The sequence below is a fragment of the Rattus norvegicus genome, chromosome 1 (assembly GCF_036323735.1).
Source record: "Rattus norvegicus strain BN/NHsdMcwi chromosome 1, GRCr8, whole genome shotgun sequence".
NCBI lineage: Eukaryota > Metazoa > Chordata > Mammalia > Rodentia > Muridae > Rattus > Rattus norvegicus.
This window is the reverse complement of record NC_086019.1, coordinates 4114924-4139477: the sequence shown is the minus strand read 5'-3', so window position 1 is coordinate 4139477 and position 24554 is coordinate 4114924. Positions and strand designations below refer to the sequence as shown.

The window sequence follows — 24554 nt, the reverse complement described above, 5'->3', positions numbered from 1 at the left end:
TTAAGCAATACAAGTCAGACTCAGAAGGGTGATGATGGCATATAAATGGAACCTTAGCATATGTATTGTGTATGTATGTAAGGCAGGGAAGGATACGGGGACTATTTGTTGAGGAGAAAGGGAAGGGGATCAGTGGGAAGAAAGGAGGAGAGCGAGACAAGACGGGTAACACAGAAAGGAACCATGGGCAAAGCATGGAACATACACGTATGACGTCAGGAAACCTATTATTTTGTACAATCGTTCTTAAAAACTCATCCATCGGTCCTAAAACTCTTTGAACCAAACCACAGAGAGGAAAATGTTTCCCAGAACTCCAAATAATAAGGTCTCTGGGCCCAGCACTCAGTAATAGGACGAAGGAAACCAAAGATGCTACCTCATAGCCACATTGCTGCCATCGATCACTATGGGCCGCAGGAAGCTGGCTGGATCTCCGCCAGCCTCTTCTAGGCCTAGTCCCAGGCCCTGCTGGGCAGAGTCTCGAACCCCGCAGCATCCCCGAGGCATGAGCACTATCCCGGTGCCATTGGCTGGATCCTCCTGGGCCTTTGGGCGGCTGCCGGTCTGGATCAACTCTTGCAGCACGTCATTGACCAAGGCACCGTCACCCAGTTTGCCCAGCACCCTGACCACGTCCTCCTGGCTGTAGCCCAGTTTCTGGAAAAATTCCATCTTGCCCCGACGCTCCATATCGTGCCAACTGTTGCTTGGCCCGGCTCCTGCCCCGAGCTTCCTCCTGGCAGAGCTGCACTGGCATGAGCTGAAAAGAAAAAGCAGTAGTGAGGTGTTTGCTGAACAGCCTGGCAGCCGGTCCTCTGGGGGAGAAGGGCATGCTGCGTGTGCTCCTCCCTCGTGGCGTTATCTATGAGGAAATCAGGTGGCTCCAGCTCCCCGTGGGGATTTTCAGTTGCTTGGTATGTCTGGGAAGCCGCCGATGCAAGCTCGCCTCTTTTACTTTCAGTGTATTCTCTGATGCCTCTGTTCCTGTGTATCTGTGCGGGGGAAGCTAGCCAGGGACCAGGGTGGCAAGAGTGGAGTAGGGGACCAAACCAGGGAAACCTTTTTAGAGACTCTGTTAGCAGCAAGATGCCATCCACTTCTGGCCTGAAGTGGTTAGCACCAATACCTCCGGGTGTCACGTTATTTGGAGAGAAGGACCTTTCAAATCAGGTCTTTGGGGGCACACCTTCACCCTACAGCAGATGCTCTACAAGAAGAGACAAGGCACTTTAGACACACAAATGAGCCTAGGAGGGCGGAGGGGTCACTGTGGTTGTGAGCAGGTTAGGGCGTGAGATCTGGGAAGGAACCAACATTGTTGACTCTTTGACCGCAAACCTGCAGCCTCCAGAACATGGTGACTTTCTGCTGTGTCTGCCCTCACTTGCCAAGATGGCTACAGCGTTCCTGGCTGTAGAGATCCCGGCAGGCAGTACAGGCTGCTGGCTCACCCACAAGAGAACAAGAAAGGCAAGGCTGCCCAGGAATCCAACTATGCACTCGAGCTCAGTTTGCTGATGCAGATCACGCTTAACCTTAAAAATAAACACCCCAGACTCATATGTGGCTTTTCCTTTGGGGACACCCAGCATGGCCTGTAATACCTCCCCATGTCGGGGGAGGGGGGTGGCAAGGAAGGGGCTGCACCTGACAGTTACGTTCAAAGAGGAGAAATGGGAATATTCAGGACACACTGGGACTCTCTGCTAGTCACAGAAACTGACACCGTTCAAAAATGTCTAAAAATGTAGAGATGATCATGAAGACATAGTAACCGTATAGAAGACAAACAACGCAGGAAGGTGTAAAACACGGCCTACACCTCCAGGGCCTCCTAGGTAGGTCACATGTCTACGAGTCTCCAGCACTTTCTCTGTGTGCCTACCTGCATTTAATAGACACACAGATATGATCTTAGCATTGTCTCCGGCTTATTTTTGCACACACAATGCCACGTGGTATGCATCATTAGTCAGTAGCTTGTCTTTCTCCTTCATCTTGAACATCTCGTCCAGCCCAGAATCAAACTTGATGGCGAAGGGTATGACTGAACGAATGGCGGCTTTTCACGCTTTCGGTATCATTTTTATGAACTCCTACTTAAACGTCCCATTTCTCTCGTTGACAAAATAGTGTAGACGTACCAGGGCTGGGGGAAACTGAGGCTATATAGCTAGTCGATGGCAGAGAGTAACACTAGTCAGTTCCAGAAACAACTTGTTTTTTTGAGTCACGTGCTCAGCACTGAGGTAGCACGTTACCGTTGCAGAAGTGGAAAAAGTAAAATGTCGATGGAGTGGCTTCTCTTCAACCTCACAGTAGTGTCTCCGTGAGGAGCCCTCTGTATATTTTGTGACTCCTGCCGGGTGGGACAAAAGCAAGGACACCTAGAAGGAAAAGACTTGTGCCACGTGGGTCGAGCAGGTAGCTGGTCGCACAAGGGCCTCCCCTCCCTGTGGCTGCTTCTTTCTATGGCGCCAGCGAGTCATCTACCACAGACCCTTTTCTGAGAAGGCTTTCAAAAGGTACGTGTGCCACCAGACAGCTGTTTTTAGACAGCTGTTAGTTACAAAACTCACGGAGAATTCACCTACTTCAGAAAATAATTCCCCCTCGGGACCATAACAGCAACTTTAGTTCCTTTTAAGACAAATGATTTCTAAATAAGGGAGGAACCAGGGGTAGGGGCCTGCTTTCAGGAGCTATTAGCTCTCAGCTGCTTAAGGGTGACCTTGCTATTTTTAAAATCTTAGAATCTGAACAGTTTCATCTAAGTTCTCTTCCTCAGTCTTGACTGGAAGTCCCAGATAACCCAGAAGATTAGTACCAAAATCTTACAGATTTCATCATGAGACCTCACAAGGGTCAGCATTCCGACCCTCTCTGTCCTGTGTCCCCTCTAAAAGCAACAAACCCAGGTAGGAAGCCTGCAATCTCTGGAAGAGCCTCTGGAGAAATTGAGGAGAGACTGAAAGGGGAGAATAAAGGAAAGGGAGGGATAAAGCTGTGAGAAACCACAGTCCCCCTGTGCACAGCACTGCCGAATTATGAGGGACTGCCTCCTACATTGTGGAAACCCCAACCTCCTTTTGAGGTGGAAAAGTGCGAGACTGTTCCTCACATGGCGTGGTGGTTTGTGTGAGGAAGCTAAGGGAAAGAGCCTTTGGTGACTTGTCTTTAGTGCTACTAAATAGTGATGTTTGTCATCCAGACCAGAGAGCCCCTTTCAGTGGCCACCTGCAGTACGAATCCACAGCTTTGAGCCCCAAATTACTCATTAGGCACCCAGAGGTCAATCCCAAGAGTGAGGAGAAGTCAGCCTGGTCCTAGCTTCTCAACAACTCCGTGGAGTTTGGTGAGTCAGCACAGATTTCCAGTCCCTCTAGTGGAGCTAGCTATCAGTCAGATATGGTTTGGTTTGGTTTGGTTTTGTCAGTTAGAGTTTGAGGAAGTCACAGAGAATTTAAGATTTCATCCCACAGGGCTGATTTTTTTTTTCCCCGCCTGCTCACTTCTGTCTTTTTAAAAGAGAATCTGTAATTTAAAAACACATGGCAGGGGGCTAGGCCTGTATCTTACGGGTAGGGTGCTTGCCTGGCATGCCCAAGGCCCCATTTTAACCATCTCTAAGCTCATAGTCCTGTACAGGTGAGTAGTCTACACATCGGTTAACTCTTAGTTCACCCATCTCCAGAACTCTCCATCCCTTGAAATCCATCATCCCCTTCCCAGGCCCCACCTCCTCCCTGGCCCTAGCTTGCAGCCATCTCTCTCCCACCTCCAAGAATTTCAAGTCACATAGCATGTGTCCCCCGACACATTTGTTTTCCTTAGCTTGATGTCTTCAAGCTCCAACCATATTGTGTCCGAATTGTGTCCGAATTTTCTTTCTGTTTGAGGCAGAATCATAACCCATGTGGATTATGAACCATAATCCATATGTTGTGTGTGATCACTCACATGGGCTATTTTGACTGCCTCTTGGCTACTGTCACTCAAACCGCTATGAACAGCATTTCGGCCTGGACTCCCCCACCCCCAACCCGTGCGCGCATGTGCGCGCGCCCGCGTCCCTGCTACTATAGGTAACTTACAGGTATGCTTGAAGCCACGGTCCATAGACCTAGCCATGTGCTGGCTCCATATTAACATCATCTGGCCTGGGAGAAAACTCCCTAATCTTGGGTGGCCAAGCTTGGGTTTCTAGTTCTGCAAAGAATTGGCCAAATCAGGCTAAGACCAGTCAATCTGTTCATCAGCCCTCAGGCTGCTGCCAAGGCTCCTGATCTCTCTCCAGCCGGGAAACTAGACCCAGCCGAACCAGTGTCTAGACTGGTGGACGCTTAAGTGAGCCTGGAAAGAGTCGAGCAATCTCCACTCCTGAACTCCCGCAGCATTCAAGGTTTAATTCAATTGGCAGGATTAATCCCCAAATCCCCATCCCCCCCCCCCACACACAAATCCTGTTAAAAGTCATCAGACACTGCATCACAAGGCAGTTAAAGATGCTTACCGTATTTCCGTAATTTGAACACCTAGCAGAGCTTCTCAGGTGTGAGAAACCAGAGCGTTCAGCGCAGTCCTCACTCACACACCTGTCTCAAACATGCCCTTCGCCCATGCCCTTGACTGAAGTCTGCACTGTGCCTGCCACGTTAACTGATAGCGGGGCAGCAAGCACTCACCAGCAGGTGTGTCCCTCGTGCTCTCCCAGCAGACTTGGCCCAGCTGCCTGAGCCTTCACACTGACCCTCTCTTTTCAACTAGGGAGTGCTCGCTCAGTCCCTCAGGAGTTGCTGGAATCAGAGGAGGGCAGAAAGCCCAGGCCACACCCCTGCTAGAAGCTGATCCATGCCTGTGCTCCACTTCCTGCCACTAGTCGTGTTCAGCTGCAAAAGGTCCTTACTCTCTGTGTTAAAAAGAAAAGGAAGAAAGCAGTGAGGGGTAGGAAGTTCACGCCTCCGCCCCAGTCAACGGAATCAAAGTACAGCCACCATGCAAAACAATCGCGCCTCCTCCCGGGACGGCCAGGAGTTCAAGTGGAAAAAGCACCCTGGATCCAGAGGGTGAGAACAGCTGCTAAGTTCCCACTCCTGGTGCCTGGGAAGCCCATCTGCTTGAAGATGCTCCTAGGGGAAGTTAATGCTCAGCTATAAAAAACGACCACAGACTGTCAGAAGGAAGCGGAGAAAGGACAAAGACGCTACAAGTTGCACCTGGAGGTTGGGCAGGGAGGATTCTGCCAGTTATTCACAAAACCAGGAGTCCCAACAAGTAATGAACCTCTGTGGGAAAAGGGCTCCACGGCTCTCTTTACTGTTGTCTACGTAGAGTGAGAGACAGCTCTCTCTAACTGAGGAGGTCAAGTCTGATCCCAGGCCTACACAGCGCACCATTCCGCCACTATACAGAGAGCAGACTCGGATTTCTGTACACCCCTAACAATGACTTGCTCAAGGATGTAGTCAGGGAGTTAAGCTGAGTTTTGAACACAGGATTTGGTTCTGAGGAAGTAAGAATGGTCTGGCTTTTGCCTGGATGGTGGAGATTAGAACTCAGGTCCTCCTGTTTGCACTGCAAACACTCTTACCCACTGAGTCATCTCTCTAGCCCTTCTTTTAGGTTTTTTGAAACATGGTCTTTATATGTATTCTAGGTTGTCCTTGAACATGCTAATGCCTAGGCTGGCCTTGAACTCAGTCCTACCTTGGCCAACCCAGTGCTGAGATTAAAGGTGTGAATTATCATGCCTAACCTTGAACGCTATTCTTGTAGGTCCAAGACAACAAGTTTTAGAAGCTCTGGGAAGAGTCTCAAGTTGGACCCGGAATGTGGGATATAAAAATCTTGATGTGTAGGCCATCGAAATAGATCAGCAGGTAAAGATATCCTGTGATTCATAGAACCCGCATATGAAAGGAGACCTGCAAGCTGACCTTGGCACACACAACGGCAGAGTGTACATGTACATGCACACACACACACACACACACACACACACACACACACTTACAAATAAACGTAATAGACATTTTAAAAGAATTCTGGGGCTGGGAGGTGGTGGCACACACCTTTAACACCAGTGTTCAGGAGGCAAAGGCAGGGCTCTGCCAGTTTGAGGCCAGCCTGGTCTACAGAGCAAGTTTCAAGACAGCCAGGGCTACATAGAAAAATCCTTGTCTTAAAAAACAAGCAAGCAAGCAAACAAACAAACAGAATTCTGTTTTGTGACCATCTCTGGGTCAACATCACTTCTGAAGAGTAATGGACATAATGGAAAGAGAGAACGGCTCCCTTTAGTTGTCCTTTGACCTCCACTCTTTTTATATCACATGCACGTATACATGCACATGTACTTATGCATACACATAGCCAGTGTTAGCTGGTGTTAGCCAGCTAGTGGTGGTGCACGCCTTTAATCCCAGCATTCGGAAGGCAGCAGCAGGCAGATCTCTGAGTTCAAGGCCAGCCTGGTCTACAGATTGAGTTCTAGGATAGCCAAGGCTACATAGTGAAACCTTGTCTCAAGAACAACAAAAAAGTTCAATTGTCAGACTGGAATGTGTTTCGAGGTGGCCAAAAGATTTCAGTTCCTTAATTCCTGGAGACACCATTTTGGCTGGAAAACTCGACCCTCGGTTGTCTTTGTTGAGAGAACTACCTGCCATATGGTCCCTTTACAGTGTGATCTAGAGAAGCCTGGGTTGAGTTCACCCACAGTGTGGTGCTCCCACCGCTATGACTGTGGGGCTGGGGAAGGAGTCGCACCTGTTTGGACAACTTATTACCCAGCGAAAGGAGAAACAGTCACAGCGTGGTTCACTCCAAACTGAGCTCTTGGCTAAAAGAGGAGAGGAAAGGGCAGCTGCTTGCATATGAAGACTCCTGGGTCTCCATCTCCAGCCCCACAAACATCAGTCAACCAAATAAGGACAGGAGACTGTAATCTTGCAGTGGTGATTGGGCATGGCTCTACACCCCACAAATACAGTTGTTGAGTCCTGAGGAAGCCTCTCTCCCTACCCTCCTCTGCTTGGTCTACACCAACCAAGGCTACTTCTGCTTACTCCCCGCCTTTGTGGTAACACGGGGTCTGTGCCACAGGAAGTGGTCGCGGAGGATGTAGGTGCGTGTGGATAGACCCTGACCACAGAGAGAGGACAGCATGCAGGTAGGTATCATGAACACAGAGCCCTGGAAGTCCAGGGTGCTCAAATACCTGCTTCCTTCCATTCTGTGGCACCGGTGGACGCCAGACTTTAGAGGGTGTTTTCTGAGTGACCTTAAACTGCATAGTACAGTGGGGACAAGGTGATAGGCCTGGCCAGAAAGAACTCTCCTTGGACTTTATGAGTGTGTTCACCAGAGGCCCGTGGGAGTCTCCTGTCTCAAATCCTGCTGACACTGGGGTTTCTGAGCCATTCTGCTTTGTGCCAAACCCACATGTGAGAAAGTGTTTGCCAAGGCCACCTCAGCTTTTCTTCCCTCACTGCTAGGAGCTACAAGGACAGTCAAGCAGGGTCTCCCCAACAGTGACCTGTTGTGTCCCTTTTCTTTTGGGTCCGTATTATTTTTCATGTTATTGAGGTCTCGTGGTGTGTTTTGTGTATGTCTTAGGCACCTGTTCAGTTTTGTACGTAACTTTTAACTTGTGTATCACGTTTTGAGATATACAGACACTTACTTTTCAGTAAATGTACTGTCTTCTCCTTCGTAATTTACAGATTGTATCTTTTTTTTTTAAATCCTTCTTCACCCGGGGATTGAAACATTTTCTCTCTCAGGCTATAAAGGTTTTTATCATTACATTCCCCTCTCTCTCTCTCTCTCTCTCTCTCTCTCTCTCTCTCTCTCTCTCTCTGTGTGTGTGTGTGTGTGTGTGTGTGTGTGTGTGTGTGTGTGTGTGTGGTTTGAGGGCCGAATGTCAGGCCTCCAGCCTAATTCAAAAGTCTGTGGCTTTCAATGATTGACAGTCTCCCTATATATCTTAGACTAGCTTTGGTCTTTGTGCCCCAATCCTGAGTGGTTTAATGTGTGTGTGTGTGTGTGTGTGTGTACATGCGTAACTTTTGGCAGTGAGTCCCCCCAACCCCCCGTCTACCTCGTTGATCTCCTTGTTTCTGCTGTTTACTACATAATCCCAGGGCAGCCGGCCAGCAATTCCAGGCTACTCTCCTGCCTCTGCCTCCCATCTCCACTGTAGGTGTGCTGGGATTACAGATGTGTACCACCACATCTGGCTTTTTATGTGGGCTCTGGGGCTCCAACTCAAGTTGTTAGACTTGCATGGCAAACACTTTTGCTGGTGGTCGAAACTCAGCAGCCCTGCTTTGGTTTTGAGGTCCTCTCCTGCCTCAGTATCCTAAAGCCCTAGCCCATGAGTGCCTGACACCACACCCGACCTAAACACACTCTATAACAAAGATAGGCTTACCACAATCGGCCGGGGCAAAGCCCAGCATCTAGAAAGGCCTGACAAATTGCAGAGACAAACAGAATGTTGTGCACATCTTTAATCCCAGCACTTAGTAGGCAGAAGCAGGAAGGAGACTCTCCGTGAGGCGGAGGCTAGTAGGTCTATATAAGGCTACATACTGAGGCCAGGTTTCTAAAACAAAACGACTTTGCAGAGACTAGCAAAACTACCCTCCCGGTCAACAGCAGGAGTGTGTGTGCTTGCCCTGCACAGATTGAGGGGTTGGAGAGATGGCTGTTTAGATGCTCTTGTAGATGACCAGGGTTCAGTTTCTACCACCTGTATGGCAGCTCGCAAATATCTGTAAGTTCAGTTTCAGGAGATTTGATCCTCTCTTCTGAACATACATTCATACATGCATGCATACAGGCAAAACATTCATACATATAAAATAAAAACAAGTTCAATTAATATTGTGTACTCATTTCTGGGCCATCATGACATCACAGGTTGGGAAAACTGTGTCCTCCGGTGCAGAGATGTTGGACAAATCCAAATGCAGGAAGGTCTGGCCTTCCAAAGGATCAGCCAGCCTTTCTCAGGACTGCAGGTTTTGTGAGGAACGTGGGACAGAAGTAATGGTCCTGCGGGGCTTTCTTTGTACAGCCCCAGCTACTGAATTCCCTCGCCACTATACCAGTGGTTCTCAACCTGTGAACCATGACCCCTTTGGGGTTCAACAACCCTTTCACAAGAGACAAGGATCGGATATCCTGTGTATCTGACCTTTACATTACGATTCATAACAGCAGCAAAATTACAGTTATGAAGTAGCAATGAGAATGACCATATGTTTGGGGGTCAGCACATCATGAGCGGAGTAATGCATAGCTTTAACAGACCACGGTTGACTCTGGAAGACCTGCCTTTCCTAGAACCTAGAGAGAGTCTTAGATTTTCAGAGAGCCCCCAAGGGAAATGTGTTGTGGTTCATGCTAGTACTCCATCCATCCCTAAGAGGAAATGCTATGAACCGAAAGACACAAGGGCTGATGGTCACTAACAGAGGAACTGGGATGAGCACAGGCAACGACGAGGGGTGTTGTATATGCTACATGAAGCCTTGAAAACATAGACCCATGGCACCGGCTTATGATTACATCTGAACCCTGGCCACACTGGTTAGAAACATAGGTTCCAAGGTTCATCCTAGCATCCTCTGCTGGCCTCTGGCCAAAACGCTACAGAAGCTTTTCTTGGATTCCACAATACAATACCTCACTGCACAAAAAGGTGCCAAGTTACCCTGCCCTCACCTTGACTCCTGTCCTAAAATGTGTTCAAGTTCTAACTCCTTATATCTGTGAACATAACTTTATTTGGAAATAGTCTCTGTAAAAGTCACCCAGGTAAGATGGAGTTGTATGGCCTTGACTGGGCTAGCATCTTTATTAGAAAAGGAAGAGGGAGACTCAGACACAGAGATGCAGGGCAAAGGCCATGTGAAGACGGAGGCTAATCTTAAAGTGATGTAGCTGTAAGCCAAGGAACACACCAGAAGCCAGCAAGAATCATTAATGTCTTCAAGCGGCTACCGTGTGTGTTTTGGCATCACGTGACCACTCATGTAGAGGCTATCGAGTGGACATAGGATGTAACACGGGCTCTCAAATGAAACAAGTATCCTGGTGAGACCTATCATGTTACTTCCTGTAAGCATTCGAGGGGAAAAGGCTATGAATCTGTGCTTTTGATTTGTGAATAGTAGATGACTATTGATGTAAGAGTGAAACAACCCTTCTGAAGTTAAAACAGTATCTGTCATCCAATGAAATTACAGTAACAGCAAGGCTCTGCTGCATGCTGCATGTGCAGAGATGAGTTGGACAGGGTGACTGCCCCTAAGACAGTATGAGAGGTGGCCCATTAAGGGACTGTGGACTATATTAACTAGGGAGCTCCACTGATTGCACCCCCAGAATATTAAAGTTTTACCCAAACCACATCCATCTGTAGCCATTCCAGACCCTCAAACTGGTCTCTGAATAACTGATTATGCAGCAGAGACCTTGACTTATGATTTTTTTTTAATTGATGGGAGGCCCACTCTGTCTCAAATCCAGGCCTCTGCTTACATAGCACCTCCTCTGGGAAGGCGACTTGGATTAAATCTGGTTTGGGGTTGTATGAGGCACGGATATAGGATGAGTTACGTTCAAAGCAATGGGAGCTGTGGTACCAACCTGTTGCAGATCTTATATCCAACTCCCATTTTCTTTGGCTACATTGTGCCACTTTCTCCCTTAGGAACATGCTCCAGTTTTCTACTGCCTGCAGATCCATTTCTGGATTTGCTCCCCACTCCCTCCTGTCTTTGGGCCTTCCTTTCTCTTTCGGACCCTCCGCTTTGGTCAGTCCATCACCGAGTGTTCCCTTAGTGCTCCTGCAACTGCCACAGACCTTTGTTTCTGACTCAAGCTTCCCAACTGGAACCCAAGCCTCCCCACTGCACCAAGGAAACAGTACAAAGCAAAACTGTTTTCAGGAACCAAGGGTCACTGTGGTAGAGCTCTAGAACTCGAGCAGCGTTCTCTAACTTCTCTTTTTGTACACACTGCTGCTAGTATGTCACTGTGTGGGAAATCATTCTTGTGTGTCAGCTTCCCAGCAATCCAGACGAAGTAAATAACATCAACACAGGTTTTTTAAAAAAAATCATTAAGTTGACTGGGCAGTAGCATGCACCTTTAATCCAAGAATTCAGAAGGTACAGGCAGGCTCATCTTTGTATTCAAATCCAGCCTGGTCTACTGAGCAAGTTCTGGGACAGACAGAAAAACCCGTCTCAAAAAACAAAACAAAAACCATTACATCTATTTAGTGTGGGTCTGGTTGCTCATGTGCCAGTGTGACTGTGGAAGTCGCAGGACAACATGTAGGGCCCAGGGGTCGAATTCAGGCTGGGTGACATGTGCCTTTACTGGACGAGGCACTCGACAGCCCCTGCAATACCATTTTTAAATTGCACAATGAAAACAACGGCTAACTCATCCATCTGCCTGCTCGAATGGATGCAGAATGAAGAGGCAGGACTGCTAACTCTGGTGTTACTCATGTTTTCCAGAGCTGGGTGGGTTATGAGCCAGTAGGAAGAAAGGTCAGCAAGAATAACTGGTGTTATTTGCTTTGAAACGGAGACAGTTTTGAAAATGAAGGGGATCTCCACAGGTTCACCTAACAGGAAACAACCTCCTCTCAAATTTCCCATCAAAGCACGGTCTCCTAGCGACAGCCACTGAAAGGTAAAGCTTCTGAGATTTCGATTTTACTATCTGTTATGTATTCTCTGTGACTCGACCTTCAAGGGTATGAAATGTCAAACTTGAGATGAAACCTCCACTCACCAAAACGCAGCTTATTAAAGGCACCGGCAGGATTGCTGAAGTGCCATGAAGGTTGTCACCCAGCCCGCTAACAAACTATTACAGTTCTGGCCAAAATCTTTGAAAACTCAACTGGTAAAGGGATACAGTGAAGTTATACTGACAGGCAATCTGGAGTTTGAAGTAACTGTTTTAATGCGAACTGTACTTGCTGGGTTTTTTTTTTTTTTCAAAAGTCAATGGAAAACCACAGACGATGGGTTCCATCTAGTGCAGTGAGACGGTTCTCAGCATGCACGAGGCCCTCCATTCGATGCCAACACCTAAGGGAAAAAAGGCGGAGTTCACCTAAAACCTACAGAAGCCAAATCTGAGACAGCAAACTTGGGTCGCTTTACCTAGATATAAGCAGTAGTCAGATCTAATCTAATCAAGGTACATCACACACGTTAGGGCTAAAAATCATAATTGAAATCACCTGGTGGGCATAATGGCAGATATCCTTCATCCTGCACGCACAAGGCAGAGACAGGCAGATCTCTAGGAGTTCAAGACTGAGGGCCTGGACTACATAGTGAGTTCCAGGCCAACCAAGGCTACATAGTCTTAAAAACAAGCAAAACTCACGTGGTGAAGTAGCTGGGAATGGGGCTCGTTGGTAGAGGGCTTGCCTAGCACCCACGAAACCTTAGGGTCGGTCCTCAAAGCCACATAAAATAGGCCTGGTGGTACACAGTTATAGTCCCAGCTCTCTGGAGGATCAGAAGTCATACCCACCTAGGTTTGAGGCCAGGGTGGGTTATAAATAACTCCATTAAAATAAAATAAAATGGAAAAAATCACCTGGTGAAAACCACAGTTTCTCAAAAGAAATCCTCATACATTATCTTTGAGAATGTGAATTATTATAGCCATTATAGAAAACAGTAGATATTTTGGGGAGACAAACCTTCAAGATAGTACTGCTATGATCCAGCAGTCTAATGGGTTTCAATTGGCATACTGAAGGGCTGTGTGTGCTCCCAGCTCAGACACAGAATAGACGTACTTGCCTATCAATACAACAGAGAGAGAAAACATGTCATATGTACAACAGGATATTGTTTATCCTTTAGGAAGGAAACTATCATTTGCAACATGGATGAACTTGGAAGACATTAATACTGAGCGATGTAAGCCAGGCACAGAAACATAAGTTCTTCGTGACTTCATTTTTATGGGAGTCTAAAAAGTCAAACTCAAGAATGAAATGACTGTTAGATCCCAGGACAGTAGTTCTCAACCTGTAGGTTGAAAGCCCTTTGGGGGTCAAATGACATCTTCACTGGGGTTGCCTAAGACTATTAGAAAACACAGATAATTACCATAATGGCACCAAGATTACAGTTATGAAGTAGCAATGAGGTAACTTTATGGTGGGGGTCACCACAACAGGAACTGAAGGGCTGAAGCGTTAGAAGGTTGAGAACCACTGCCCTAGGGCATAGTGATGAGGAATAAAGGAGATTCGGGTCAGAGAATATATTTTTTTACTAAATGAAAGGAAGAAATGTCTGCAAAGTATTGCAGGGAGTGCAAGCTACGGTCGATAATAATGAATAGATTTCAAAAAATCCCCGAGAGCAAACTTCGGCCAAAAGAAAGAAAAAAGTGAGCTGATAGCTGTTTGTAATATGGATTTACTTGCTTCAGAGTATGAACATATATCAAACATACTACACCCCCATAAGCATATAAAATTACTGTTAAATACATAAGGAAACAAAAGAGCTTCTTACAACTTGCAATCAAGGACATGTTTTCCTTGAAATGTTTGGTGCATCAGTCTCCCACCCAATACTCCAGAACTCTTAAGCGGAGTCTCAGCTGTCAGTCGGCAACTCCTCACTGCTCCCAGCTTGTCTCTTGCTCATTCTTCAGGAAGTTGTTTTAGAACATCTGTGTGAGCAACACCCACAGTTCTGTGTGCAGGATAGCTGTTTATTCGAGTGTGTCTGTGTGTGTGTGTGGGGACAGTATTTGGAGGCATGAGGTCAGTGCGAAGCTCTCCCTCAGTTGCCCTCACTGAGAAAGGGTTTCTCTCTCTCTCTCTCTCACTACCCGGAGCTGCACCTGCTCCTGTCCCCGCAATGCTGGATTACTCACACGCACTGGCACACTTGGGTATGTGCTGAAGATCTGAACTCAGCCCTTTGCTGGTGAAGAAGCACTGTACCAACTGAGCCATCTCCCCAGAAAAGATGCTAGCTTCTGATGTAATTAAGCTTTTTCTATTAGTGGTCAAAAATATGTACAATAGTGGAGCAAATGTGCTCTAAGCTGTATGGTAGACTGATACTCTCATGGCTACCCCTGCCCCCATACAAATTCACATACCAGGTAAATTAGAGCAGCCATAACTATAAATGCATCAAAACACAAAACAAATCGCCAGATAGTGCCATGCCCAACTGAAATGTTCACAGTGGCATTCCCTAGACAGCGAAAACTAACAAACAACCTAAAAGTCCATCAACTGAATCACATTCACACAACTACGTAACCATAAAAATCAATGGACTCCAAGAAAAAGGAAGTACAGAGGAAATATACATTGTGCCATTTGTATAAAAATTCAAAAACGTACAAAATTAACAGCAGGGCAAATACAATTCAGAAAACCCCTGCAGGAGAAGGATCACATGGAATTTTCTAGTGAGTGATACTCTTATCTCTCACGCTGCAGCTGGGTACAGAACACTTCCATTTTCAAGGTTGTATGTCTTATATACAAGTCTGCGGACTTCTGTGATATGAAACGATTCATTTTTAAAAGACTGAAACTATGAAAGATGTTAAATATGAACGTTACCATGTATACATAACAATAAAATTTGTATAAAAAAGTATACATAAAATGCCCCCCTCTCTTCCAGAGCCCCACACCATCAGTGTACCCTGAAAGGCAACAATGCTAACATGGAGACCACAGTCGGCTGTGCAGGCAGGAACTGAGAGCGGCTGCACACCCCAAGTCTGGCTGGGCAGACCTACTACATTCCATCTGCCTCCTGTCTGCTCATCTGTACTTGGATTTTTCTTTATCTTTGGATTTCTTTGGACTTCTGCTTCGGTCCCTCTTTCTGCTCCTTTCCCTCTCATAAGGATCTGTCTGGTACTTGGGTTTGTGGCTGTTGCTATAGTGGCCATCCCTTTCTCGAGATCGGCTACGACTGCGGTTCTGACGCCGGTCTCTCTTTTCATTCTTCTGTTTCTCCCAACAGCTTTCTTCTTCTTCATAATGGCCAAATCCCATTTCCCTGTAGATATCCTGTCAAACAAATGCAGTGTTAAAGTCAATCAGTAGAATAATCATCTATGAGCTCTGTCCATTCATGAAGCCCAGAAACAGCTGCCATTAGCAAGTCACTGCAATAGCTCAAATTCATTTCTTTTACTTTTAACTTTTATTTTTATTTATTTTATTTTATTTTATTTTATTTTATTCGGCAGGCTCATGCTATGTAGCCCAAGCTGGTAATAAACTCATTCATTTCTTTTTTTTTTTTTTTTTCTTTTTCTTTTTCTTTTTTCCGGAGCTGGGGACTGAACCCAGGGCCTTGCGCTTCCTAGGCAAGCGCTCTACCACTGAGCTAAATCCCCAACCCCAACTCATTCATTTCTTAAGCCTCAGCTTCTCTCAGTTTCCTGCCCTCATGCTTTCAGTGTATGTATCACCACGAATACTAGAATCTCATAAACTATATTAAAGCGAACAATTAAGAAGAGGGAACTGTTCTTAAAGGTCTGATTGGTTTACATCTATTCAGGTGACATGTAAGATCAGTCCCAAAACACAGAGCTGAAGCAGCCACATAAACACTGAACACACCTTATTTTTTTCCCAATGGAGTCTGTGGGATGAATCCAGGGCTTCACACATGCCAGGGAAGTGTTCCACGACCCCCAGCCCTAGCACAGAGCCCGGGGTTCCAATAACAGAGAGCCATACTCCATTCCTCATTCTCCACTTCCCCAAACTGTGGTCTATCCCTGAACTGCAGGGAAACTGCTAACGTCCCCTAATAATTCCACAAAGAACATCACTCAAATAACACAGTAGGCCGAGATTAAGGTGTGTCAGTCAGTCTAGAATGAAAACAGACACTGAGAACTTTGGCCTGTACAGTCCCCACCAGGCTGGTCTTAAACTTACTCTGCAATCCAGGCAAGTCCTGAACTCCTGATCCCCCATCTCAACCTCTTAAGTAGCTGCAATAGAGGACTGCGTCACCATGCCTGGCTCATTAAAAATAAGACAAAACTAACTAACTAAAAAAAAAAAAAAAAACATTTGCATTGGGAATGAAACCCAGGCCTCTTGCATGCCAAGCACACACTCTGCTACTCCCCAGCCCTGGTTAATTTCAAAGTGTTTTGTAATACCTCTCTATGTTCTAACCCATGCTTCCTATGGTCACACTGAGCTGATACATGATGTGCTAACACTCTTACTTAGTCTGTCAGACATTAAAGGCAGTGCAGTGCATGACTGTAATCCCAGCACTTCTGAGGCAGAGACAGGCGGATCTCTGTGAATTTAACATCACTCTGATATACACAGCAAGTTCCAGGACAGCCAAGGCTACACCGTGCATCTCTGCCCTCAAAGAAAAGTATCCTATCCTTAAAAGTGGATTAGGAACAATGTCTGATGCCAAGAGAATAAAAGGGTCTCACTGGGCTGGAGGTGTAGGCAGGCACACTAGAGTGCTGCTTGCTCTCTGCTCAGTCTCCAGTTAGAGCCCCAAAACATGGATATGGGAGAAATGAGACCCATTTTGTCTACTTCAACTAAATACTACTCAAGTTCTTGTAACCTAGTAAAATCCCAAAACTTCAACAACACAAAACAACCTATGGAATTAAGGCATAAGATGAAAAATTACACTGATGAGTTTCTGAACTGAACAGCAAGGCATTTGAATCGCTGTTCAACAAGCAACAATTTAAAGAGCAAGTTAAAGCACCCTTCAGAGACTCAACTCTCTCAGCAAACGGCAGCAAACAGGAAAATCTTAGCTACACTTACAACTTATTTTGAAATTCCTGTTGGAAATAACTGGTTATTTTTTTGAGACGGAAATAAGAAAACGATGCTGACTTTCTTATGAAGAAAAGGAATCAATATAGCTATATTATCAAATCAAACTATGAAATCCAAAAGACTTACTGTGATGTACTTACAGGGGAAGGTTAGAAAAATAGATTGCAGAATCTAACACTGTTACAGTTACGATCTCCACATTATTTTAAAACGTAAGGGTGTGTCAGAAGAGAACTCTCAGCGGGACACTCTCTTCCACTTTGCCGAGGGGGGGGGGGTCTGCTAGGCTGGAGTAGCATGTCCCATGCTGGGCCTCAGGTTTCTGGGGGTTTTCCTGTTTCTACCTTCCACATCAGCACAGAAGTACAGAGATTACAGATGTGTGGCATAAAGCGTGTTGCTTTGTTTTTCTTTGTAAAGGGAGGCTCCAGGGACTGAGCTCAGGTCACAAGGCAGGTGCTTAGCCAGCTCTGCAGCTCTACAGCTTTAAAACAAACTGCAATAGCACTTCTTCCTTCTCACTGCATGTCAAAAGAAAAGGACTGCCATCGTAAGTCTTAAGTATCAGAAAGTAGAGAGGCTAGGGAGCTGGCTCAGTCATAAAGTGCCTGCAGACCAGGACAACAGTCTGATGTGAAAAGTTAGGTGACTTGAGATCATCCAATCAGTGAGCTCTGAGCTCAGGCAGAGATGCTGGCTCAAAGAAAACAATATAGAGTACAACAGAGGAAGACACTTAACTTGAACCTTTGGCATGCGTACACACACACACACACACACACACACACACACACACACACACACACACACACGCACGCACGCAAAAAAAAAACATGTGCAAAGGGAGCTTAAAAGGCTTCAGTAGAAAACATGTTAAATATTCATAGGAGTGTGATATGACATCTTTTTTAAAAGACTGGGGTGATCTAGAACCAAGTTAACAGAAATTCAGAGAAAGGAATTGGGCTATGGAGAAGGCTTCGTGGGAAATGGCCTAAAGGCCAAGCACTGTGGGCTGGCAGAGACAGGAGGATCGCTCGTTTGTTGGCTACCAGTCTAGCTGCATGCTTGGTAAGAGACCCTGATGTAAGGAGTAAGGTAGAGTGACAGAGTATGAGCCCACACCCTCCTGTAGTCTCCAGAGCACACTCACTGCACACACAAGAACATATGTACTAAAATGCACCCACATACATACATACATACATACATACATACGTACATACATGCATACATACATAAGCAGTTTTGTGGGGGAAGAAGGAAATACTCTGCTTACATCACCTGGAATATTACAGTATGGGTCAATTCTATTAGAATAACAAGGATTGAGGAAAGAAGAGGAATCTGAATATATTCCTGGTAAAAAGAACAGCAGTAGACTGTGAATCTGATCTAAACTATGGTTCCACAGCATACTACACGTGTAAGCTTGTCAGTAATAAGCCTCCTCCTTTGTCTTTGTTGTAAAATGGGGGTAAAGACCTTACATTTTACAGACAAAACAGCCTTTTTTTTTTTTTTTTTTGGTTCTTTTTTTCGGAGCTGGGGACCGAACCCAGGGCCTTGCGCTTCCTAGGTAAGCGCTCTACCACTGAGCTAAATCCCCAGCCCCCAAAACAGCCTTTATTCCTTTTCTTTTTATGTATTTATTTGAGGAACATTTGAAGGAATGGACCAAGATTGTTTAAAATCTTGCTATCTATGAGTATTTATCAAATGTACACTTAGTAAAATAGTTTAGATCTAGGAAGATATTGAGTACCTGTATTCAAATCCCTAGCACTCACAGAAGCCATGTATGAGTGCAGCTCTTTAGCCCCAGAGCTGGGCCTGAGGGAACAAAATGATCTTGGGAGCCCTTTAGTCAGCCAGCCTAGCCAAAACAGCAATGCCAAGGTTCAGTGTAGACTGTCTCAAAAATAAGGCAGAAAGCTTACATAGGCAAGTGTACTTGAACATCCATGTTAACAACACAGAAGCAGACAGACAGACAGACAGCAAGCGAGCACACTGTTAAACGTAGACCAACATAAAAGACATCATCATCATCTACAAGAGAAAAAATAAGAGGATGAGATGGGGTTCAAGTTCCACTTTATATGTGTACTAGTCTGTAAATCTCTCCTTTTTAAAAAAAAACTCAGAGTCTCATTACATAACTTACCCTGGCTTCAAACTTTTGACCTTCTTTTAGATTCCTATAGTGTTCAGTTAGATTTTATGTTTGAATTTTATTGTTTTAAAAACTACAAACCACTTAATCACACTACCTAGAGGCAAAGGCAAGCAGATCTCTGAGTTTGAGGCCAGCCTGGTTTACACAATGAGTTCCAGGCTGGCTAGAGTTACACAGTGAGATCCTCTTAAAACAAAGCAGGCCACAAAGCAAAACTACAAACCAAAACAATGTTGTTTTTACAATCCATTAATACAAAACAGAAAATGAGAGCCATTACCTGAAATAAGAACTAAACCAATGTCATAGCCACAAGGAGACCTACTCTAAGTGACCTTAAAGCTATACCTTGACAGTATTAGCAAAAGTAATGAGATTAGCCAGACAGGAAATGTTTGCACACACTTGACCTGTCTGAGAAGTATCTCCTTCCTCAAAGACGGAAACTGTAACTCAGAGTTAACTTGCCCAGGTCACACTGAGCAGTGCGGAATTGTCTCTCAACTCTCCTGACAGCAAAGCTTTAACTCGGCTTAGCCTTACACGTCTACTTGTGTCTCTGCTTCATAGTCTTCACTCCTGTTCCTTCTCATCTCAGCCCACTGGAAGCTTTCTCATTGACCAAGACCATCTCAAATGACTATTATAAAATAAAATAAAAGCTTGCAGTCAGAATGAAATGACTTTTTAAAAATTTAACAAAGAGCTAAAACGGGTTAGAAATTATTTCATTATCACTGTTTTAGGAAATAGGCTGCTGGGAGAGCTTCGGTGTGATGTTTAATTATGAGCTCTATTTTTATTTTACATCTATCTACAAAACAGACAGGACATAAAAACTTCAAGAGCTAGTCAGAGGTAAGAAAGAGCTCATGGTTGTCATCCTATCAATTGGAAGTCGAAGGCAGCAGGATCAGTTCAAGGACAGCTGCTGCCACAAATCAAGTTCAAGGCTAACCAGGATTACCAGACGCCCTGTCAGTAAACAAATAAACCAAAGGAATCTTCAAGCCCACTGGCAGTGCTGCACGTAAAATACATGCCGGTCACCGACGTTTATTGTCGCACCATTCACAACAGCTAAGTTATGGGCACAACTAAGGGTTTAACAGAAGAATGAGTGAAGAAAAGATGGATATCCACAAAGGAAACTTTTTCAGCCACAGTGTGATGTCTTGTGTAGTAAAAAGATGCAACTCGACAGCCATATTCAGCAAATTAAGTCAGTGTCAGGAAGATAAACTGTGTAAGTCTTCTCTCATTTGTGGTTCTAGATTTTATATAGTCATGTACATACAGATTAAATAAAGGAGTAATTGTAGAGGGGAACGAGGGGACTAATGGGAAGGGAGTGGAGGTAATATTTGCAATATACAATACATACACGTAAAAAGATTTAAAATAAAATCAAGAGGCTGGAGAGAGGTTGTGCCTCAGATAAGGAGTGTTGACTGTACAAGCGTAAGGAACTGTGTTCAACCCCCCAGAACCACTTAAGAAGCTGGGCAGGTTCACAAACCTTAACCAGAGTGCTAAGGGGAATGGAAGCAGGAGGATTGCTGGGGCTTGCTGGCTACCAGCCTAGCTTCAGGTTCAGTGAGATGCTGTCTCAAGGGAATCAGATGGCGAGTGATAACACAGGTCAGAGTGCCCTCCTCTGGCTTTCCCTGCATGCACACCCCATGCACATGCTCTACAACACAACTTGTTGGACAGATGATGTCTTAACTTAGTTTGTAAAGTGCTGAGGGGCTGGTAGAGGCTCAGCATTTGAGAGGATTTACTGTCTTCCAGAGGGTCCAGATTCAGCTCCCATCACCCATGTAAAGCTGCCCCATAACTGCCTCTAAGTCCAGCTCCAGGGGATCCAACACCCTCTTGTGACCTCCAATGGCAAGTACCACATATTTACAGATATATATATGGATAATGATGATGATGATGATGATGATGATGATAATAATAATAATAATAATAATAATGATATCTTTTAAAAAGTGTTGAGAGGGCTGGAGAGATGGCTCAGCCGTTAAAGGCTAGGCTCACAACCAAAAATAAAAAGTGTTGAGAAATTAAGCTAGCAATTGAGAAGCAATTTTTCAACATCGACACATTTGGTTTTTTAATGAAAATGAGTATCCACAGGTAAGGAATTCATTCTAGATTACAATGTAAAAATAGATAATAACAAATTACTCTGCAAACAGTATTTATATCCTGTGGGATACGGTCTTAAATTAAAGTGCATTATCGTGCTTGTCCATTCTTTAGCTCAGAGTAGGGATTACTACTCAAAACTATCCCTTACCTCCTAAATCACACGACCACATGCACTGTGCAAAACGATAAACTATTGATTTCGCCATATTTCAGTCTGAATATTGGAAATACCTGATTAGGATTTTTGATTGGCATGTAATCTTCATCTTCTTTTTCTTCAGAGCAGTGACGGGTTTTCTTTTTGTGTTTTTTACTTGTGTGTGAGTGACTTGATTTTGAGTCTTCTGCCTGTTCATCTAGTATTAGATCATATTTTGCACTGGAGCATTTAATTAAGGACAAATGGTATAAATTATGGATAAGAAGCAAGCCATAAGAAATACAGCAGGGGTTGGGGATTTAGCTCAGTGGTAGAGCGCTTGCCTAGCAAGCACAAGGCGCTGGGTTCGGTCCCCAGCTCCGAAAAAAAAAAAAAAATACAGCAAATAAGGGAAGCCATGAACTGAATGGAACTTAAAGCAAACAGCCTCTGAGAGCACAGAGAACATCTGCAAAACAAGTAACAGTCCGTCTGCCTTCACTGCAGTCCAGAGGACTGGAAGGGACCCTGGGATCAGCCAGCTAACAACCACCAGGCAAAAGTAATAAGGAAAACAGAAACCGAAATATATTTGTCAACAATGAAAAACTCAATTTAAAAAGTGAGGCATATCATCAACTAAAGAAACTAAAGCAATATGAACCCCAAAGCCAACGCTCTCTACATAAAGTGCATTGCATGACTCTCCTTAGGTCAGCTGCGAGAGGAGGATGTGACGGTGTGGACATTTTTATAAGAATTTATAGCAACCAAAACTGTAAGTTACATGAACACAGATATACACATTAGAACCATTTTTAGTTATCAAAAAATGGGAGCAATATTTAAAAAGATGTAATACGGGGTTGGGGATTTAGCTCAGCGGTAGAGCACTTGCCTAGCAAGTGCAAGGCCCTGGGTTCGGTCCCCAGCTCCAAAAAAAAGAAAAAACAAACAAACAAACAAACAAAAAAAGATGTAATACATTCTAGTATCATAGTATGATATAATATAAAAGGAGTTATTAATAATTATTTTTAAATGTAATGAAGGCCTATATTAAGATTAAAAGTGAAAACAATTTTAAGTCAAACACTGTATGAGATCCCAGGACTCAGGAGACAAAGCAAGCAGATTTCTGTGAGTTGACTTTGTAACAAGCTCCAGGCTAGCCAGAGTTACACAGTGAGTCCGTCTCAGAAGAAACAAGCAAACAAAACTACACAGATCAGGAAGTTAAGAGCTAAGAGTCTCGCTGCTCTTCTAAAGGATCTGTGCTCTGTTCCCTACACACATCAATTAGATGACAGCTGCCTGCAGCTCCAGCTCCAGGGCTCAACACCCTCTTCTGGCCTCATCAGGTCCCACATTTACACATGTGTATACCTATGTATAGACACACACAAAACTATCATTCTAAAACACAACTACTTAAAAACTTCATGCACATACTTGTAATCCCAGCTATTCAGAAAGATGAGGAAAAGAAGAGATTAGACTGGGACTAGCCTGGGCTACAAAGTAAGGCCCTGCCTGGGGAAAGAATGGAGACCCCAGATACACATTACTGTAATTTAAACTACAACAAACTCTATCAAAGGTAAAGGATTGAAAGGAAAAAATGAAACACGCTGTAAAAGTATATTTTATTCAGCTGATGTAACTGCCATTCCTGAGGCTCAGTGCTTGTCTGCTAACCTAGGCCTAGTCCTGCAAGCTTTTAGCCTAGGTACAATCTAATGTAGACCTAGAATGTTTACAACCTCTGAGACTTACTGTTCAATAGGCTCACCCTTTCTTGTTCTTTCTGATCTCTCACCGGCTCGTTCAACTCAAAACTCCCCTCTAAAGTGACTGATTGGATCTGGCCTCTCTCTTTCGGCCTCTCCTGAATTGCTCTGCTTGGCCTCACACTAACTCTGACAATATGTTCTATCTTCTTGCTTCTTCCCATTCATTCTCTAGCTTCTTCTGACTTCACCTCGCTTGTTCTCTCTCTCCAACCTGTTTCTGCAACATTCTCCCAGTAAAACTGCCTCTTTCTGTTCTGCACTGACCTAAGTCACTTCCTTTACCTCTCTCCTTGTGCAGATCCTAATCTGTAAATTCTCTCTCTGATTCGTCACTCTGTCTGCCACTCAATTAGACACACTTTCAAACATGAGTGCTTCCTTCTGCACACTAACTTTACCTTCACTGTTTGGGACTCCAGGTCTGTACTAAGGGCGTGACTATTTCAGACAGAGAATAAAGGTGTGCGCTAAGGCTGAGCCACAGCACGACTAGAAACAGTAAATCATACAATCTTGGGGTTCACAATGTGATCAAATATCCTGCAACAAATAACCATGTGTGCATGTAACAGAAGTGAGCAAATCTTCTCTAAATGTTATTTACAATATGTCACTAAAACTGTAACTGTAATTGGGTCTAAGGATGTGATGTAACTCTGGTAGAGTGCTTCCTATCATGCAGAAACCCCTGGGTTCAATCCTAGCACAATAAGAATAATGTTTTAAATCAGAAATAAAGTAAATTCTCTAGTATAATATAAAGCCTTAGGATAAAAGAAAGCATAAACTGGGCATGGTAGCACACACCTTTAATCTAGGCACTTAGAAGGCAGAGGCAGGTAGATCTCTTATGAGTTTGAGACCAGCCTGTCTATATACTGAGTTCTAGGACAGCCATGGAGTAAGACCCTGTCTCAAAAATAAACTAAGAGAAAGCATAGGATTAGTGTAAAAATAATCCCTGTCTCTATAGTAGACTCTGAGAAGGTTGAGCTCTGGAACACGAGGAGTATGAGGAAACCTAACGTAAGTGCTATTTTAGTTGCATCTGGGACTGAAGTCAACATTGCCATGTTCTTTAGGACCAGAATGTAATGTCTGTTTTTATACACATACCCACAGCTCTCTGAATGATGGGAAACAAAACAGTCTCAAGAGCTGGAGTACAGCTCAACTAGTAGAGTGGTCACCCAACATCCATTAAAACACTTCAGTGCTACAAACTTAAAAATAATATACTGACTTCCTGATAATCAGAAGGACTTCTGTGGTAAGCACTTCTACTTTATGCCCCACGGTTCCTTGACTTGTCCTGTCTATTCTAAGTGGTTAAGCCTAAACTTACCTTTGACATGAAGGTAACATTTGCACAAGTTTGTCTGTGCCTTTTATGAC

General features: G+C 44.6%; 2 protein-coding genes across 4 annotated transcripts in view; both read right to left on the bottom strand.

Moving 5' to 3' along the window:
* Zc3h12d (zinc finger CCCH type containing 12D) overlaps positions 1-7804 on the bottom strand; it is a 37519-nt gene extending 29715 nt beyond the window's left edge. The window contains exons 1-2 of one of the 2 annotated variants that reach the window (XM_006227616.5): positions 4517-7804; positions 380-763 (exon numbers count right to left, since the gene is read on the bottom strand). In XM_006227616.5, coding sequence (XP_006227678.1) covers positions 380-693 — 314 coding nt within the window. In that variant the 5' untranslated portion in view covers positions 694-763; positions 4517-7804. The remainder of the gene's footprint in view (positions 1-379; positions 764-4516) is intronic. The other variant, NM_001107469.1, reaches the window with a different exon arrangement.
* A 5657-nt stretch (positions 7805-13461) lies between these two features.
* Positions 13462-24554, bottom strand: part of Ppil4 (peptidylprolyl isomerase like 4) — a 32061-nt gene continuing 20968 nt past the window's right edge. The window contains exons 12-13 of one of the 2 annotated variants that reach the window (NM_001395054.1): positions 21459-21606; positions 13462-15112 (exon numbers count right to left, since the gene is read on the bottom strand). In NM_001395054.1, coding sequence (NP_001381983.1) covers positions 14861-15112; positions 21459-21606 — 400 coding nt within the window. In that variant the 3' untranslated portion in view covers positions 13462-14860. The remainder of the gene's footprint in view (positions 15113-21458; positions 21607-24554) is intronic. The other variant, XM_039081052.2, reaches the window with a different exon arrangement.